Source organism: Cajanus cajan, chromosome 8, assembly GCF_000230855.2.
Source record: "Cajanus cajan strain Asha chromosome 8, NIPB_CcT2T_4, whole genome shotgun sequence".
Classification (NCBI taxonomy): Eukaryota; Viridiplantae; Streptophyta; class Magnoliopsida; order Fabales; family Fabaceae; genus Cajanus; species Cajanus cajan.
This window is the reverse complement of record NC_138524.1, coordinates 649,057-668,550: the sequence shown is the minus strand read 5'-3', so window position 1 is coordinate 668,550 and position 19,494 is coordinate 649,057. Positions and strand designations below refer to the sequence as shown.

Genomic DNA, 19,494 nt, shown 5'->3' with positions numbered 1-19,494 from the left:
TAAGATTAGAGGAATAAAATGATAAAAATTGAGAAAATAAATATAATAAAATAATTTGGACGGAAGTCCCACATTGAAACTAATTAATTAAATTAGGACCAAATTGAAACCATTAATTAGTTTGAGACTAAATTGAGACCAAAAATAAAAGTGGGACTACATTGAAACAAAAAAAGATTAAAAGGGACCAAAATAGATTTTTAGCCTAAAAAATTCTCATCTACGTGACATCCACGTATGCATCTACGTGGCATCCACGTCCTCAAGAGTTAACACCGTTAAAGAAATTTGGACGAAAGTCCCACATTGAAACCAATTAATTAAATTAGGACTAAATTGAAACCCATTAATTAGTTTGGGACTAAATTGAGACCAAAAATAAAAATGTGACTACATTGAAACAAAAAAAGATTATAAGGGACCAAAATAAGTTTTTAGCCTTTTTTATATTGTGAAAGTTAAGCATGTATAAAGTTTAGTTTTAATAAAATAATATTTTTTTAAATATAATATTAGATTCATTTAATTAATATTTTTTTTAAAAAAATATGTTATAAATAAATATATAAATTAAATATATTTATATTTAGTTGATATTATGTATAATTTTTTTGAAAAGTTAATTTTTTTATACAATTTTAAAGTATTGTAGAAGAATTTTAAAATAGAATATATGCATTATTAGTATATAAATATTTTCAAATAAACATTGATGCATTTAATTAGTATAGTCATATTTAATTGTATATTTTTTTTTATTATAGTGGTTGAAGTAAATTTAAAGAACATTATTTGTGTTATAAATTTTATTTGGTCATTTAAATTTGTCATGATTTAATAATATTAATATAAGTAATTTTATAATTTAATTTATTTTATGGCTTAAGTATGTCTGACAAATCATTTATCCTAGACTTATTAATAACTTCTTATCGAAGTTGCAACCATATAATGTTTTTGAGTATGTTTGGAATGATATTGAAGATAGGATATTAATGGTTAAAAGAGTCATAAAGAATGAATTTTGTGATGGGACAATCCTTAATGAAATTCAACCTTTTTTTACATCAAGCTAGATTTTTAGGAGTGACACATATAATGTATTTTCCAATTGATCATCACTTAATTTTTGCATTGGTTGAACGTTAGAGATTCGAAACTCATGTTTTACATGACCTTTTATAAGTGTATTATTACGTTGTTAAATGTTACTATTTTAGATAGATAGTGGTGGTACAGGTGATAGGCATAATGATTGTTATAATAAATTGAACACAAAACATTCAAGAACGTTCAAGAGAAAGACATTTTTTGTTCAAAGTCAAAATAAACACAAAACACTCGAGGGGAGGTGTTTTGTGTTTAATTGATTTTTAATGTGAAAATATTTCTTGAACATATAATGTCTTCTCCTTAGATATTTTCTGTTCATCTACTATTTAAATGCATAAGCTCCACCTCAAGAACGTTTTGTTTATATAAGTATTTAAATACGGATTTAATTTACTTATACGGACATCGTAAACTTTTCTATACCATTATTCAATTAAAAAAAGTCTTAGATATTTTTTTTTGTATAATTAAGAATTATAAAAAAAAACACCATCTGTATATTCTAATTAAATTCTGGAACGAGTGATTCATCTCGATTTTAATTTCTTAATATGAGGTATATGCAAACATAAAATAAGGGAGAATTATAGAAATTCTAAAAATCGATGGCTGCTGTATTATCAAAATAATAGTTTTATCTAAATTTATGGAGAACAACAAAAATTAAAAAAATCCTTTATCCCACTAAAACAGGTCGTAAAATACTACTAGACTCAATCACAAAATACATCAATCATGTTTTTTTTCCGCCGTATATAATTGTTTTTTTTCTTCTAATAAAGATAAAAAAAAATCACAAAGGTGATTAATTGAAATGAAAAAAATATAAAACTTATATTTTTAACTACCTTAATCTCTTCACATCAATCATGAAGCTGAGCTTAGTGGTCCATCTTAATTTTTTTTTTACTTTTACTTTTTTTCATTTATTAACATTCACTAGATTTAGAAAGAAATATAACAACTTTTTAAAAAATTATATACCACCTTCTCGTCTTATGGAAAGTTTGCTTTCTAGGTAAATGTTTGCCTTAAAATAACATGCAAACCTTGATACCACACTATCAGTACGTGGTTGATGGAGACAATAAACTAAATTGACGCTAGTAAGCAACTGATTAGGAGAGCTTTCACATGTGTGATGCAAATATATATATACCTTTTTAAATGTTGATGAGTTAAATAATTTTAATTCCAATTTATATATGTATAATATCTCATATATGTTTGTATGGTGTGGGGTACTACATCTCGGTGGGTTTTAAAGGAACCCCCTCCCCCAGTTTCTGATTATAAATAAATGTAATTCTGTACAAGAATTATGTAATTTGTAAGGTTTCCTCATTGCATATATATCTTTTGTTCCAACGATTAAGGATTACTAAGATAATTAAGAGTCACCTTCAATTAGAGTTGTGGTATTAAAGTAAGAAAGAAAACATGGTTGGGATGAGGGAAGGTTACACACATGACACAGTCCTCTCTTTCACAGACTTACTTAGGTTTCTTGAATTTAAGTTGATGGTATTGATGATGTCATGCTTGCGTTGCATGCATGTCTGTGAATGACTCAAAAGGGAAGATTAATGTTAATGTAGCGATATCAGCGGAAGACCATTCATGGGGCCAGACTGACATGCATTTCATTGTTAGGAAAACAACTCACGTAAAGGTGTTCACCACTTCCAATTGTGCCACCAAATTAAGAAGATCTTCATTCAATTCTCATATAGGATTCTAGCTACTTACATTATACTCACATATTTTTAATACTCATGTTTATTGTATTAATTTGTTTCTCTCCTATCCATCTAGTAATGATATTAGGGAATGTATTTGTGTTGAGTTAAGTTTTTGGTTTTTAAACTCCAGCCTCTTAATTTGTAATTTTTTTACCTTATAAATTTAGCTCATTTACTTAAAGAAGTTAAATTTAAAGTTTGAAAATATGACTTAATCTTTTCAGAAATTTAATATTTGAAAGATACACTATAAGTAAAATAAATAGTATTTTATACTCTTAAAAATGACTGAATGTATGACATAAAATATATAACGAAATCAATATATATATATATATAAATATTATGATATATTTAAAACATATCTTGAAAAATAATGTTAGGTATTATCGTACGATTATTTTTGTACGTAAAAGCGACGAATCAGCCTGTATTTGTCTCATTAGTTACATAATAATGTAAACAACGAGACAAAGGAGAGGAGTTGATAGAAATGAACCCATACCCATACTATACTAGTTGTAGTATTTTCATCGAATTCATTTCACACCATCTCGCATTTGTATACAAGATTATATTAGTGTATGATGTAAGAATTTTGCTTATTGTTTATAAGGAGAACATAAATATTTGATTATTTAAATTCGAAGCATATGTTTTTCCAATAATTAGTTGAAAATAATTGTACGATCGATGTAGGCAATGGAGGGGAAAATAGATATGAAGTTTATATAATTAAAATGATTTATGGATACTGTATACAGGTGTGTGTTGGATCATGGATGGTGTTGACAATATCGGGCAAGGCCCATCCCATGCCACTTCACCTCATCATGAGGCCATCATTTCTCCGAAGGTGGACCCCACGGGTGCCACGTGGGACCATCTCACTGGCTGTCCCCGACAACGCCCACCGTCACCGACGACTACCACTCGTTCCCCGAAAGCGACAACTCGCTCACACACGTCGTCCCCACGTACGTGGCGGGCCCCGCCGCCCAACGTGGCCACGTCGACTTCGTCTCATTTACACGTGTCCCCACGCGCTTTCCCTCCGCCACGTGTCTCCACACACTCCGCGGGACCCACTCCGCTCTTTTATTTTAATTTAAACAATAAAAAAAAGAGGTTCGCGAACCAATGACATGAAATCTCGGCTTTTGGTACTTGCGCTATGCGTTAAGCATAAGGAAGGCACGCGCCGTCACTTAGGGTCACGCGCTGCCACGTTGAGCGTTGGGGCGTGCATTGGACGCGTGAGGGCGAGAAGGGGTATATTTGGGGAGTTTTTTTATTGGTGAGTAAGGTGCTTCCAAATTCAACAACCGAGGAAGGTTTCCTTGTAAAGCACGTTTGGTGAGAGGCGAAACGCTATATATACCTGGATTGTTATTTACCTTGTTCTTTCTTCGCCTCCCACCGTTTTCATTATTTTTTCTTTCAGGTGAATATTATTGTGTTTTGGTTTCGGTTTCGTGTTTCTTCCCGAAAGTACGCATAACGAACGAACGCATTGCCTTCCCTATTGTCTCTCTGTCTCTCTGTCCCTCTTTGCCTGCCCATAATTTTACCCCATTTTTGGCTTCTGCCAAACAACAACTTGTGCCTTTTGTCTCCTTTCTGGGTTTTCTACCTTTTTTTTTTAAAATAAAATAAAAATATAATCTTTTTATTTGTTGTTGGCCGCCAAACTAGTCTTTTTAATTCGGGTTTTTCTACTCTTCTGACTGGTGCTCCGTTTACGCTGTTGAAGATTATTTCGACCAGAAACTGCATTCTCAAGATTCATGACCAATCTCGTTTCTTTCTTCCCGTGGTTGGAGCTCGTTTTTTAGGTAAGGGAAACAAACCTATGTTTCGCTTTCTTCTTCTGCTTCTTCTTCTTTTCCCCCTTTCCTCTGTTTATTTTATTTGGTTGGTTTTGTGGCTTGTTTTTGTTTCGGTGCCGTTTGGGTAAAAGTAAAACGCTTGACATTCAAAAGGGTCGGTGTCGTTTTGACTTGTGAATGTTTCGTGTTACCTTCGCTTTTAGTGATTATTCAATCTCGTATTAAGCTGGTCAGCATCTAGGATGATTCTAACCCACCTTTTTATTTTTTTTTTCGGCTCATTTTGATTAAAGAGTGTTTTTTTTTCTTCCTTTTCTTTTTCTAGTTAATCATATTCTACTTTGACCGATCCGCGCGCAATTGGTTAATTCTGTTTTTTCAGTTTTTTTTTCCGACCGCGAGATGGGTGCTGTCGTCTGTTGAATCTGATTTGTCTTCCCTGGAGCTGTTTTTGATTATTCTGATGTGATATTCTTTGTTTACACCCTTGATTTTTTCTAGTCTATTTGTTTATTGTCCTCATCGTGTAAACTATTCTGAACCATTTAAAAGAATGCAAAATATAACCAAAATGAGCAAAAAGTCAATTTCTGAAGTCAACATCACTCCCTGTTCAGTTTCCCGGTCTTGGGTTCTCTTTCGCAGTATTTTAAACTTATACCGTGGAAATACTTGTATTTTACGTTTGATTTTTGAAGGAAATTTTCCTTACAAAGTTTGGGAAATTTTTTATTCTTTCTCGTTGTTTATTGATATGCTATGTCAGTTTGTCTATTTCATCGTAGAATCTTTTGTGTTGGGTCCATTTGTATTATTGAATCCCACTCTTTGTAGGCCCAAGATGTGTGGTTGCATATGGTATTGTTTTCTTTCGTGTCCACTAAGTGGGGCAGTACAACTTTACATTATGCCGAAAATTATCATTTTCTTAATTGTTTCATTAATCATTCACAGCTTAGCACGCTTTAGTTGTTGAAATTTTTTGATCTCCCTTTTCTATGTAGTGTTGGTTCATGGTTGGATTTTTTTCATTCCTGATATTTTTAGTCTAGTCTGGTTTGTCTTCATATTTATTCTGTGTCATGTTGCAGTCATTGTTCTTGGTGATTTCTATCTGAGTTGTCATATTTAATTAGTTGTTACTCTGTTGTTTGTAGTATATATAATATAACTAGCTTGTCCATTCTTGAATAAATATCTATAACATTCATCGCTGTCATATTGAATTCTCTCTGATTGAAACCTTTCCTGGAATGGAGTACCCTTTAGCAATCAAAGTGTGGAAGACTATTTATGTTTTGATTTTCTTAAAATGGATTTTTTTTTATCCCTCTTAGGATGGGGAAATTGAGTTTATATATTATGGAAAGATTCGAATCTGCAAGAGGACTTGACCTTTGATACCAGCTATATGAGTAATAGTAGAGCGACATATGGTGTGGAAATTGTTAATTAACTGTTCTGTTCATTAGCTGCTCTTGCTGTACAAATTTATAAGCAACAATCAACAATAAAGTCCAAAAATTGTTAATTTTCCTTTTCTTGCTGACTAAAATTGTTTCATTTTTTATATTCTAATTACAAAACCAAGCAAGAGTGCAAGTACATACAGTTGTAGTAGATGCTTTTTCTGTTTCACATTTTTCTCATACAAGTACATGAATTTACATGATCCTAACTTGTGTTACTCAACCAGAGTTCAAGGTAAGCGCCAATCATGTTTAGTTGTCAATTAAGGCCAACTTGTGCTTTGTGCATGTATTTAGTTCACTACAAGGGATGGACCCTTTAACGTCTTTATTTGGATTTTAGTGAATTGCATTTTTAGACCAATCATTAATGGGAAGAATCCTTTTATTGAATGAATAAATGATAGGAACAATCAATAACACTTCCTTTTTTATTTTTCGATTTTATTTTTTTTCAATGGTTATTAAAAAAAATCTTGTTATATAATTATGCTTTTGATAACAGTAGTCCTAAGGCTGTCTCCTTCACTTTTCCTCTCTCTGCTCCCTATTCTTGATTCTGCTTGCTTCATGTGTTTCATAGTATAATTTCTATACATCTCAAGCATCTTTGATTTTTTATTGATTTGATGTTGATCATAGCATTTTCATGTCTGCAGTTTTTTCTCACGTCTGACTGACCAACAAGATGTTTCTCCATTTCTATTGGATGTTGCATATAATTTAGAGATTTTTTATTTTAAATCATGTTCTCCAATACATGCCTACAACTGTCTTATCACTTTGATAGTTGATAGGAAGAGAAAAAGTGGACTCAAACTCAAGATTTCCATTTGCTCAAATTATTCCAGTCTCATGATATTAAAGGTAATCAATTATGTGATCATTATTTTCAGGAGCTCTGCAGTTGATGGACTGTTACCCCAAGAGCAGTGACAAGAAAACATTAAAGAGGTGGTTTTTTATTGATAAGAGAGTTGGGTGAAGCGGAAATCTGATAGATACTTGTTTGATTGGTGCTCAATACTTTTTAAAGTTCTTACATTGTTGCTGGACTGTAAGCTGGTTTACAAACCTGGATCCCATGGACTTGAAGTCGAATCATACTCCTGTTCTCACTGATAGTGCACCTGTTACAAAGTCTAGACTGGGTGTGCATTCCAGTTTGTTGCCTTACTCTCATACTGGGGCAACCTTTACACATGGAATGTTATTGACTATCCCGAGGAAGAAGACAGGAATTCTTGAAGATGTTCGTTGTAGTGGTTGGTTGGATGCCATGAAATCATCTTCACCTCCTCCCAGGAAGATAGCAAAGGATGTTAGCCATGGGTTTGCATCTTCCGATGCTGATACTGCTGGTTCTTATTTTAGCTGGCTGGTATTAGATACTTCCCTTGTTAGTTTCTAAATTTCCAAATTTTAAGGGGGTTATTTATGCTCTTTCTTTTTTCATTCGTGTTAATTTCACAGCTTAAATACCCATCAGCTCTTACATCTTTTGATCAAATCACAAACTATGCAAAAGGGAAAAGAATTGCGTTGTTTATGGATTATGATGGCACTCTTTCACCGATTGTAGATAATCCTGACTGCGCTTTCATGTCTGACAATGTATGTGGTACTCTCCTTGGGTTAACTATCCTTAACAGCAATTGGATTTTATTCTTTTGTTACTCTTCTTGAGCTAATTATGATTCTGTAAACTATGCAGATGCGCACCGCCGTTAAAAAGGTGGCAGAATATTTTCCAACAGCAATAATTAGTGGAAGAAGTCGTGACAAGGTAGTTGAACAATTTTTATAAAACACAGACAATTTTCTTTATCTTCTTAATTTCCTTATCTACTTGGACACAACTATTTACACTCATGCTTTCAAGAACCTTTCTTGTCAGTTGCTGGTTCTAACTTTTTATTACCCTTGTTGGCTCAGGTATATCAATTTGTAGGACTAACTGAACTCTATTACGCTGGTAGTCATGGTATGGACATTATTGGCCCTGTTAGACAATCTGTATCTGATAATCACCCAAATTGCATTAGGTCTACAGACAAGCAGGTACTTGTTGAAAATTTGTATCTGTCTTCTATTATACGAATCTCTCACTTTCCATACTCCTCATGTGTTTTATTAAATGGCATCTGTTATGTTTTTTAAATTTACAGGGTACGGAAGTAAATTTATTCCAACCTGCTGCTGAATTTCTGCCCATGATTAATGAGGTAGGCTTTTAAAAAATGGCATCAATGTTTTTTCTTCATTGGAACTTGTTATCCTGATTGGCTCATGTTTGGGCAGGTATTGAAGTCTCTTCAAGAGTGTACGAAAGACATTAAAGGAGCTAAAGTTGAGAACAATAAATTTTGTGTATCTGTTCACTACCGGAATGTAGAAGAAAAGGTATATAAGCTTTTATTCTCATGCTTAATAGTTTTCTTCTAAGTTGGTTTTGCATTTTTCCAAACTTGTTACCTGCAATGTTTGTAACATTTTTGTTTTCAATTTAATAATACAGAGTTGGGATTTGGTGGGGCAACGTGTTCATGATGTTCTTAAAGACTATCCGCGTTTGCGCTTAACTCACGGGCGGAAGGTACTGATTTTAGAGCCAAAGCCAACCTTTTGATGCATTTTTAAGGAGATTCAACGGATGAATTCTTAAAAAAGAGGATTTGTTGTTTATAATTTCTGCTTACTATTTCTCAGGTTTTAGAGGTCCGACCTGTGATTAACTGGGATAAGGGAAAAGCTGTCACCTTTTTACTTGAGTCACTTGGTGAGTTCATTAAAATGGTTACTTTCTTTAAAGATCACGGTTCATTGTTTTGCAGTAATTGACTTTAGAATATTGTGATTTAGGGCTAAACAATTGTGATGATGTGCTTCCTATATATATTGGAGATGATCGGACAGACGAAGATGCATTTAAGGTAATATTTAGCTTTCAGTGATGTTGTGAGTTGCACCTGTTTCCTGTATTCTCACTTTTCTTATTCCTTTTGCTCTGTTGATTTTTTTAATAATGACATCAAACAATGTATTATAGGTTTTGAGAGAGGGAAATAGAGGTTATGGGATCTTGGTGTCTTCAGCACCAAAAGAAAGCAACGCAGTTTACTCTCTTCGTGATCCATCCGAGGTAAATCTCATTTTTAACTGAGTTCATATATTCTGTTTGAAAATTTTCTTGTAGTTACTTGTTCATTAGGTGGTCTAATTCGTTGGTATTATTTGATGTGGACATAAATTTTACCTTAACAAACATTGTCATTGTATTTACAGGTGATGGAATTTCTCAAGTCACTTGTGTTATGGAAGTCAAGCACATTAAAAAGCCTTATATAGTGTATAGAGGAGAATAACTCTGCTATACTATACTATACTACATGATAAAAAAAAACAAAACAGCTTTTTGAATTTCGGAAACATTCCAAGAGGTTTCCTGGATCAGATTTGAGCACAGAAGACCTCTTATGGAAACAAAGCGCTGTCCTCCTGTGGTAGCTGTAAATTCGTGCCTCATAATTATATATATCTTAAAGAAAAATGTGTTAAGAGTTTTTTTTTTTTCCCTCGTTCAAAAAGTGTATTGATATTTAATCATTGCTGCTATTTCAGTTTTGATCACTATATTTAACCACTAAAAAGGGGAATTACAGAAGCGAAATTATTCATTTGTTAATTCTTTTTGCTTTGTAGTTTGACTGTTTGAATAATATATAAAAGTGGCAGCTTTTGATGAGATATCCGTGATGGCCCATTGAAAAATAAAAAAAAGGAAAGAAAGGGTAATAGCTTTTGTTGTACCTCAATAATTTAAATTGTATCCATCGAACTGATCAAAGTTGCCCACGTATGAAGGATCCAATGGCATGGCTTATGAGGGATTGGTAAGGTCATTATCTTATGTATGGCACGAAGAAAGAAATAAGCTGAATGAAAATATGCGAAAAATAAAGGTGTTTAGTTTAAGAAAAAATACAGAAAAGATGAAAGGTTTATATTAGATAATAATAACTAAAGTTCTTATTCCTCAGTTCCAAAGCCGTTATTGGGCCTTTACTAGAGTTTCCCCAATATTGACATAAAATCTACCCTACCCATTTTGAATCACCTAGAACACAAACGAAAGGAGAGCCATTTTAGTGCTGGACGACAGTCTAAGTAAATTTATAAAAATACTCCTAACAACCATGTATACATTCACAATACCTATATTGATACGTAATATTACAACTTAATTTCGTTTTAACCTATAGGGACATTCACAATTCTTTTAATTTCTTTTTGAATTTAAAGAATAACATAAACTTTAAAAATTTTAAATCATAGAAACAAGCGCCAAGGTTTAATTGCTACATAATATATCACGTAAAAATAAAACTGGACATTCCAAGTCAAACGATGGCAAATGTGATTATTTATATCAAGTCACGGCAATTAACCAATGACATAAATATAGAAAGTTTACAAACACATCTAAATCTTGGTGATCAGTGATCACATATTACATTCTCGGAGTGGTTATTAATCCTTACTTGCAATAACCATTAAACATAGTTAAAAAAAAGTCTAAAAATAATAAATAATCTCTTATGATGTTTTTGCCTAATAATAATTCTATGTAAAGTCATGAAGAAAGAGTTATATACTATGACTTACCTATCTTTCACCTCTTCAATGTATTTATTATTTCTGTTATGGACAACGCTAAAAGCCTGAAAAGTGTTTTATTTTTGAAGCACGAGACTCATGCAGAAAATTTACGAGCCAAAGTTCTTAAATCACAAGGATTAGCAGATTGTTATTCACAAAAGAAAAAAAGGATTAGGTTAGGTGATTGGCGTGAAACTTTTGCCTTTACGCCAGTTTTTTCCAGAAGCTCCATATCAAATCCACACGAATATTGTTAATTACTTCTCTAATTTCCCATATCTTGTTTACAATTAGGATTGCACGCGCGTAATTAAGATTTTTCTTCATTAAAGTATTAAATATTTATAATCAAAAGTACTAAACATATTTTAAAAGATATTTTTGTTATTTAAATAGAATTATTTTACTATTTTTATTATTATGTCAACATTAAACTTTTCAGCTACTCTCCTTTTAATATATAATTAATTAATTAATTAAAAGATACTAGTGTTTTATTACAATTCAAAAATAATGATAAATAATATATAATATCTATATATATATATATATAATATTTTAAATTTATAATCATCAATTTAAACTGTAATATAAAGTTAGCTTTAACTATTTAAAATTTGTAGTAAAAGATATTCAAATTTAATTAAGAAAGGGAATTTTTTTTAGCCAATTGCAAAAAATAGAAATAAAAATGTATGAAATAACTTGTAAAAAAAGAAACGAGACATAGTGTTGATAATGTCAAAGTGTGAAAGTACTTGCTGTAGAGATGTTATTGAAAATAAAAGTTTAATTAGCATAAAATGAATCAATTTATCAATGAATGGAAACGGGGTTGCGGTGGAAACTAGTAAGAATGAATGAAAAATCTGTATATCAATTATAGTAAGAAATAAATGAGTACTTTGTAAACTTGTTTGGCATAAATGAAGTACGTACGTATACAGATCGGTAACGACTTGGCGTATTTGTGCAATGTACGACATCTACACTGTAGTTCCCCCAAGACTTTCAAAATTGCAACTTGAAAGAAATGGTATACTGTATTTCTCTTGTAACATTTTTCAAAAATATAGAATGAAGTGTACGTAACTACGTTGATCAGGGACGTAACTAGAAAAGGTGCACAATTTTTTTCACACATGCAAAAAAAATAATAATTTAACACTGTTTATAATTATTTAAAAATATAATTTAATAAATATATAATACTCTATTATATATCCCATGAACATTGTTATGAAAGGAAAACACATTCAAATAATAAAACATTTTCGTTTTCAACTATGTTTTTTTTTCCAGAAACATAAAGAAACAAAAAATATAATAATTTAAGTTTAAATTTAATTGAAATAATTAATACAGCAGACTTAAGAATAAAGACTTATATTGACTTACAACAATTTATCAATAATAACAATGAATATGCATATTCTTTACTCAAATAATTCAAAAGAAGAAGAATAAATAAATACTAGTTAAATTATAGTTTTTTTTAATTTAATTCATTAAACTTATTTATTTATTATTAAAAATTTATTTTAAGACCTTATTATTTTTAAATATAACATAATATGCATCATCATCACTATTATTATTGCATTACCATTATCATCGCTATCATTAGGGATGGACAAAATGAACTTATCTGAATTTATAAAAACTGTACCAAACTTAACAGTAATTCATGTAGACTAAACTTAATTATATATTAGTTTAAACAAATTGAGTTGAACTATTTTTTTTTTTGTTTCATTGAATTAAACTGAATTGTACTATAAATTTTTGAATTAAACTGTAATTTAAATTGCACTAAACTATTATAGTACTTTGAATTGAATAATTTTAATTCGTTGATCTATCAAGACGAAACAATTTATAAACTTTATTTTATATTTTTATTAACATTTTCATATATATATATATATATATATATATATATATATATATATAAATTGAGTGAAACAAATTTGGTGAATTTTAAGTCAAAAAATTAGTTGATCAACATAGCCTGATTGACTTGTCGAGTTTGACAAAATTGACACAATTTTTTTGAATAACTTTTTTTGAAGCCTAGGTCGTTGGACTATCGAACTAATTTATCAAGAAGAAACATAAAAATAAAAATAATTTAATTTTTTATAATAGAGTTCAATTTAATTCTTTAAAATAATTCAGTTTAATTTTTTATACTACAAACTCAGTTCAATTCACCACCAATTTGATTCAATTTTTATTGTCCACTCTTAACCGTCATTACCAACAATGATAGTAGTAATGGTGGTAATTGATTAGTTATGAAACAACAATAATAAGGATGACAATAATGATGCAACAATGGTGATGATAAAAGTGATGTAGTGACAATGATGATAATAATAATTTTTATAGTTGTAATAGTGACAATAATTTTAATGATGATAGTGACAACAACAATAATATAAATAATTACGATGAAGATAATACAAGATAATTTTATTTAAAATCTTTAAATTTAAATTATTTATTTTAATTTAAAAGTTAAGTTTCAACATTTTCATTCTTATATAAAAATAATGTTTATATATATATATATTAAGGAGAATGCAGACCCTTTCATCTTCATGGATTAAATAAACCCTTCTCAACAATATATTAAGGGTAATATATAAAAATTAAGGGGAATACGGATCCCTTTCATGGGTTAAAAAACTTTTCTCAACGGTTTATTTGACCTACATAATTATAGTATTATTTTAATTCTCAATATAGCCGTCAAAGAAATTGAAAAATTCGATTAAGTACGGAGTTACGTGCAGCCTTTGTTTGATCAACGGTCAAAATCAACATTATATGCAACTGTGCGCACCAGGTGAGCAAGTTTTATATCTATATTCATTTATACTTATATGTAATATTAGTATAATTTAATTACCAATGCCAACTCTTTTTCTTGAAAATCCTAGCTGTCATTCTATTTTTCCCATAAAATACTTAGAGGAATGCAACAAATTAAAGCAGAAAATTATTAAAGATGATAAGTCTTAGTAAATATTGTATTTTATTTAATAACTTTATTTTTTAATTTAATGATAGAATTCATAAAAATTTATAATTTTAATAAATAATAACTATATATATTGTATTATAATTAAAATTTGTTATAAATAATTAGTTTTAGTTTTGAATATATAAATTATATTTTAAATTTATGACAAATTATTTATATTGTAATAAATTTTTTGTAATTACAAAATATATTTGTCACAAATATTAAAATTTAATTTCAAAATAAAAAAGATAAATAAAAAGAGATAAAAGATTAAGAAAAATACTTAAATTGCTCTCATTGAAGAAAAAAAAAGGCAAATTCACTTTCATTGAAGATATGGAACGAATTGATTTAAGTCGAAAAGAAAGAGATTATTATTAAAAAGAGAGTATTTCATATTATTTTTCAAATATATATTTATATGTATATGTACACGTATTAAAGAAGCGTACCTGTCCATCCATCGCTTTGGTTCTTTCTTGATCTCTTTCCTCCAATTCGATCGGAGCCACCAATCAAACTTTCCATAACCATATCATCCTTATTATTTATTACTATATCCATATTTCAATTACAAATTTCCTTTGTTTTCTCTCTCTCTCTCTCTCTCTATATAAGTTTCAGTTTTTGGATTTCTGCTGATTAACACTAGGACACCCACCACAGCTAGGGATAGCCATGAAACCTGATGTTGAGAACGCTACACAAAGTCCGTTACTGAATCCTCCAAGTGATAGGGAAATTGGAAGGAGAGCACAAAAGGGTACCCTTGTTTCCATTGCCTCCATCGTTTTCCTAATTTTGTCATTGGTTGCACTTGCACTCATCATCATAAACCATGAACCCTTAGAAAAGGACCAGAAAAACAATGTTAAGTCCCTGCCATTACGTCCTAGAGGGGTTGCTGAGGGGGTTTCAGCAAAGTCAAACCCTTATCTTTCAAACAAAGCTTCTTATAATTGGACAAATGCCATGTTATCTTGGCAAAGAACAGCTTTCCATTTTCAACCTCAAACCAACTGGATGAACGGTACGTAAGCCTATACAATCAATTAATTTAACCCCTTAATTAGGATATATATATGTATTGTATAAATTGGACTCGTGTTATTTAATGAAATTTCTATTTTCTAATAATATATATAGATAAAATTCAATAAAAAAATATATATCTAAGAAGTATATTGTTGTTCAAATTTCAATTTATTCCATTTTTTACTTGATTCGTTTCGTTTTGATTTCTATAACGAAGAGGCTAATTAACAATGTCTTCTTGCATGTCCTATTGGAATTGCTGTGCCTGTGCTCATGTTTGGTCTAATCTGCTTCAGATCCTAATGGTACGTCTTCTCATTTGCGAATTATTCTTTTTTATTTATTTTTGGTTTAGTTCATTGAAATATAAGAGAATTAACTTTCTAACTTAAAAATACATATTGAAGACTATTTTGGTTAACGGAAGTTACATAAACTTAGACATTGAGATTGCATTAATAATGTGGTAAACCATATATAATAATTTAATTTTGTCGATATAAAAAAGGGCATATATTAATAAAATAATTTTAGAAGCTAACATTTTTCGCCTATGAATACTAAATAGATGACATTATTTTTGCAATGCATATTACTTTCAAAAATAGTAATTGGATATATACAGTAAAGAGGCATGTTTCCGAAGCAATGACAATTATTCATAAGCATGAGAAGATTGAAATTATTGGAAAGGGCTTTTCCATGCATTGAACTAGCAATCTAGCATGTATAGAATCTTTCTGGTAAGACAAATTAAAATAATTATTCATAGGAAGCTGTTTCCATTGTGGATAAGTGAACATTGATAAAATTCAATTTATTAACGTAACTAAAACCGTGATCATTTCATTCACTGTTTCTTTGTTACCGTCAAATTCGGAAGCTTGAAATCCATCGTGAATAAAAAATCTTGATTCTTGACAAGTTATGCTTTCATTTTTATGATTAAAATAATGAAATTTGAATTTTATTATATAACTCTGAATTGGGCAACGTTAATGTCAAAGGATAAAACTTCGAAGTTTCAATGAAAAGATAAACAAACTATATTAATGCCTAACACGTTGTTTTCAGCTGAATCTATCATGGGTCCATGATTTTATAAGAAACTTAAAACATAAATATGAAAGTCAATAACATATTAAATTGAGATTAATTAAATACGTTGAATTGTTGCAGGTCCATTGTTTTACAGTGGGTGGTACCATATATTTTACCAATACAATCCTGATTCAGCTGTGTGGGGCAACATAACATGGGGCCACGCTGTATCGAGGGACATGATTCACTGGCTCTACCTTCCCATTGCGTTGGTTCCAGACACGTGGCATGATATCAACGGGGTATGGTCAGGATCAGCCACCCTTTTGCCAGATGGCAAAATCGTAATGCTCTACACGGGTAACACGGCTCAAAACGTGCAGGTCCAAAATCTTGCCTACCCCGCCAACCTATCTGATCCTCTCCTCCTTGATTGGGTCAAATACGCTGATAACCCGGTCTTGGTGCCTCCACCGGGCATTGGGCCAAAAGATTTTCGTGACCCAACCACTGCGTGGATTGGGCCGGATGAGAAATGGAGGGTCACTATTGGGTCAAAGGTCAACAAGACGGGTCTTTCATTGGTTTATAGAACCAAAGATTTCATCCACTACGAGCTCAGTGATCACTATTTGCATGCAGTCCCGGGTACGGGTATGTGGGAGTGCGTGGACTTTTTCCCGGTTTCGGTAAATGGGCCTAACGGTTTGGACTCATCTGTAAATGGGCCTGAAGTGAAACATGTATTGAAGGCTAGTTTGGATGACACTAAGGTGGATCACTATGCAATTGGGACCTACTTCGTTGAAAATGATACATGGGTGCCCGACAACCCGCACGAGGATGTGGGTATCGGGTTGAAGTTGGACTATGGGAGATACTATGCGTCAAAGACATTTTATGACCAACAGAAACAGAGAAGGGTCCTGTGGGGTTGGATTAATGAATCAGATAGTGAAACTGCTGACTTGAAAAAGGGTTGGGCATCTCTCCAGGTATCAACATTTTTCTTCCACCTTATAACCAATAATGTTAGGAGAAATTATTTAATAAATCTAGTGTACTTGATTATTTTTGGTCCAAGATTCTCGACATCAAAAGGTAGATTTGGATTCCAACTTTAATTGATTCGACAGAATTTATTTAAAGCACAACAATTTAAATTGTCTTGTCCATAACTCCAATGTGTAGTTAATGAACTTTTCTTGTTAACTTTAGTGTAACCAATTGCAAGTTGATAGATGTGTTAAGTCTAACAAAGAGTTTACTGACCTAATAGTAATTTGGCAAAAATATCATGATGGAAATCTCACATTGATATGTGATAAGACAAAAATAGTATATATAAATGAGAAGTAATCTTTATCTCACTAATTAATTTATAGGATTGAAATAGGCATAAATCTATATTTTAAGATGGTATTAAAATGTATTGTTGCTCTTTTTAAACTATTTGTTATGAGATCATTATCAAATTATCAAAAATATTTAATTATAAAATTTTTATACTCAAGATATTTAATTCTTACGTGTGTCATAAAATTTGGTTATGATGATTTAATTAAGGTTGTTATGAATTCTCACCCACATTTTTTTTTTATGGAAATCAGACAATTCCTAGAACAGTGTTGTTTGACAAGAAGACTAGAACTAATCTGCTGCAGTGGCCAGTGGAGGAAGTAGACAGCTTAAGACTAAGCAATTTTGAATTTGAAGAAGTTGTGGTTAAACCTGGCTCAGTCGTGCCACTGGACATAGGTCCAGCCACACAGGTTTGCTGATGGCATTAAGTTACTTAGATTTTAACTTTTTGTTGTGAATATAGTGAACTCATACATTTCTTGAAAAAATTTCAGTTGGACATATTTGCTGAATTTGAGATCGAATTTTTGGCATCCAAAGGGATTGGCAAGGGCAATGTAGGCTGTGGAAGTGGAGCTGTTGACAGAAGTGCTTTGGGACCATTTGGCATTCTGGCTATTGCAGATGACCAACTTTCTGAATTAACACCAATTTATTTCCATCTTTCTAGTATTACTAGTGATGCCTCTTTAACCACTTCCTTCTGTGTTGATGAAACAAGGTACTAGCTAGTTTTCATTTGCTGACTTGAATTAAGGACAAAACATCGACATATAATCTCATGAGAATGAAATGTTATTGGATAACGTAGGTCATCAATGGCACCAGATGTTTCAAAGCTCGTTTTTGAAAGCAAAGTTCCAGTTCTCAGTGATGAAAAATTATCAATGAGGGTATTGGTAAGTATGAATGAAATATATAGTACTTAATTGTTCCATTGAAGCTTTTATTTTGACCACTGACTTTAGTTTCTGCACAAAGGAATGCTTACTTGTAGGATAAAACTTGGTTTTGTTGGTACCCATTATTATGTGAATTCACGTGACCATTAAATTTACAAAATGATTCAGGTTGACCATTCAATCATTGAGAGCTTTGCTCAGGGAGGGAGAACTGTGATCTCATCTAGAGTTTATCCAACAGAAGCAATATATGGAGCTGCAAGATTGTTTCTGTTCAACAATGCAACGGATATAAACATCAAGGCCTCGCTCAAGATTTGGCAATTGAACTCTGCTTTTATACGCCCCTTTCCCTTTGACTAGAAGTTCTCAAAGTTATGGATGCAAATTTGCATTCTATATTTTGGAATCAGGTGTTACTATTGCCCCTCCGAAGGTGAAGAAAAACAAAAAAGAACAATGAAAGTCTTGTGGCATCAACCAAGTATAAAGCTGATATGTTTGGTTTGAGTTATTCTACACCTAGTGGCTAGCAGGCATACTCATTATTTGGGGTTTGTCAGAGTAAAAGTTTCCTGTTATCAGTGAAATTCCTAGATTCATATTTATCCATTTTCTCCTATTATGATATTTCTTATCAGCATATATTTATTCTTGAATATAAAGTGTAAACACTATCACGACAATTTTTTCTTTAATTAGCATTAATTTGTTGTGCTTTAACGTAATACTTCTTTTCTTTATAAACTAAGAAGCAAGAACCAATGAATAAGAATTAAAAAAGAATTTTTGTCAATTACATTATACCTAGCTTTCTTTAGAAGCATTTCTTTCTCATGTTTAGTTTAACCTATTTTCCTCATTTCTATTATTTAGTTTTTTTTTCCTCATGATTTTTAATGTATTGAACTAGAAATTAATCTCACTTAACTGTTGTTGATCCTAAATAATTTTGGGATTGAATATGAAATTTTTTACTAAATAAATTGTTTTACGTGGGAGTAAATTATGACTAAAAATTAAATTAACTCATTAGATTTTTTTTTTTTACAACTATAGTATTAGTACAAATTATTTATTAGTTTCATTAATGATTAATCTCTATCAGAGAATTTGGTTAATTATATTTAATGAAATCTTTCATTTTCATTAATTTTTTTCATATACAAAATTCGAACTTCATTTTTAACTATTATTTAGTTTGAATGGCTAGACTGAAATTCCACGCAAGAAAATTCGGATTTTAACTTTATATATTGAAATTAATATGAAATGATTCCTCGTTCTATTTACTGCAGTCATTCAGTGCAA

The 19,494-nt window shown here is 31.0% G+C and overlaps 2 protein-coding genes across 4 annotated transcripts; both read left to right on the top strand.

Annotated features, from left to right (window-relative positions):
• The first annotated feature begins 4,160 nt into the window (after positions 1 to 4,160).
• On the top strand, positions 4,161 to 9,900 carry LOC109799021 (trehalose-phosphate phosphatase A). Of its 3 annotated transcripts, XM_020359494.3 has the most exons (13): positions 4,161 to 4,299; positions 4,609 to 4,690; positions 7,050 to 7,534; positions 7,627 to 7,767; positions 7,868 to 7,939; positions 8,089 to 8,214; positions 8,322 to 8,378; positions 8,455 to 8,556; positions 8,672 to 8,749; positions 8,863 to 8,932; positions 9,016 to 9,086; positions 9,203 to 9,295; positions 9,439 to 9,900. In XM_020359494.3, the coding sequence occupies exons 3-13, from the start codon at positions 7,238 to 7,240 to the stop codon at positions 9,499 to 9,501; spliced, it is 1,170 nt and encodes a 389-aa protein (XP_020215083.1). In that variant the 5' UTR covers positions 4,161 to 4,299; positions 4,609 to 4,690; positions 7,050 to 7,237; the 3' UTR covers positions 9,502 to 9,900. The 3 variants fall into 3 exon arrangements, with proteins under 3 accessions (XP_020215083.1, XP_082918209.1, XP_020215084.1); XM_083062083.1 differs by lacking the exon at positions 4,161 to 4,299 and having other exon boundaries at positions 4,306 to 4,690; XM_020359495.3 differs by lacking the exons at positions 4,161 to 4,299; positions 4,609 to 4,690 and adding an exon at positions 5,631 to 6,735.
• Positions 9,901 to 14,295: 4,395 nt separating this feature from the next.
• LOC109798845 (beta-fructofuranosidase, soluble isoenzyme I) lies at positions 14,296 to 18,813 on the top strand. The gene is made up of 7 exons (XM_020359248.3): positions 14,296 to 14,873; positions 15,175 to 15,183; positions 16,058 to 16,914; positions 17,530 to 17,691; positions 17,776 to 18,002; positions 18,093 to 18,180; positions 18,352 to 18,813. Exons 1-7 carry the CDS (start codon positions 14,522 to 14,524, stop codon positions 18,544 to 18,546), a joined length of 1,890 nt encoding a protein of 629 aa, XP_020214837.1. The 5' UTR covers positions 14,296 to 14,521; the 3' UTR covers positions 18,547 to 18,813.
• The last annotated feature ends 681 nt before the right edge of the window (positions 18,814 to 19,494 follow it).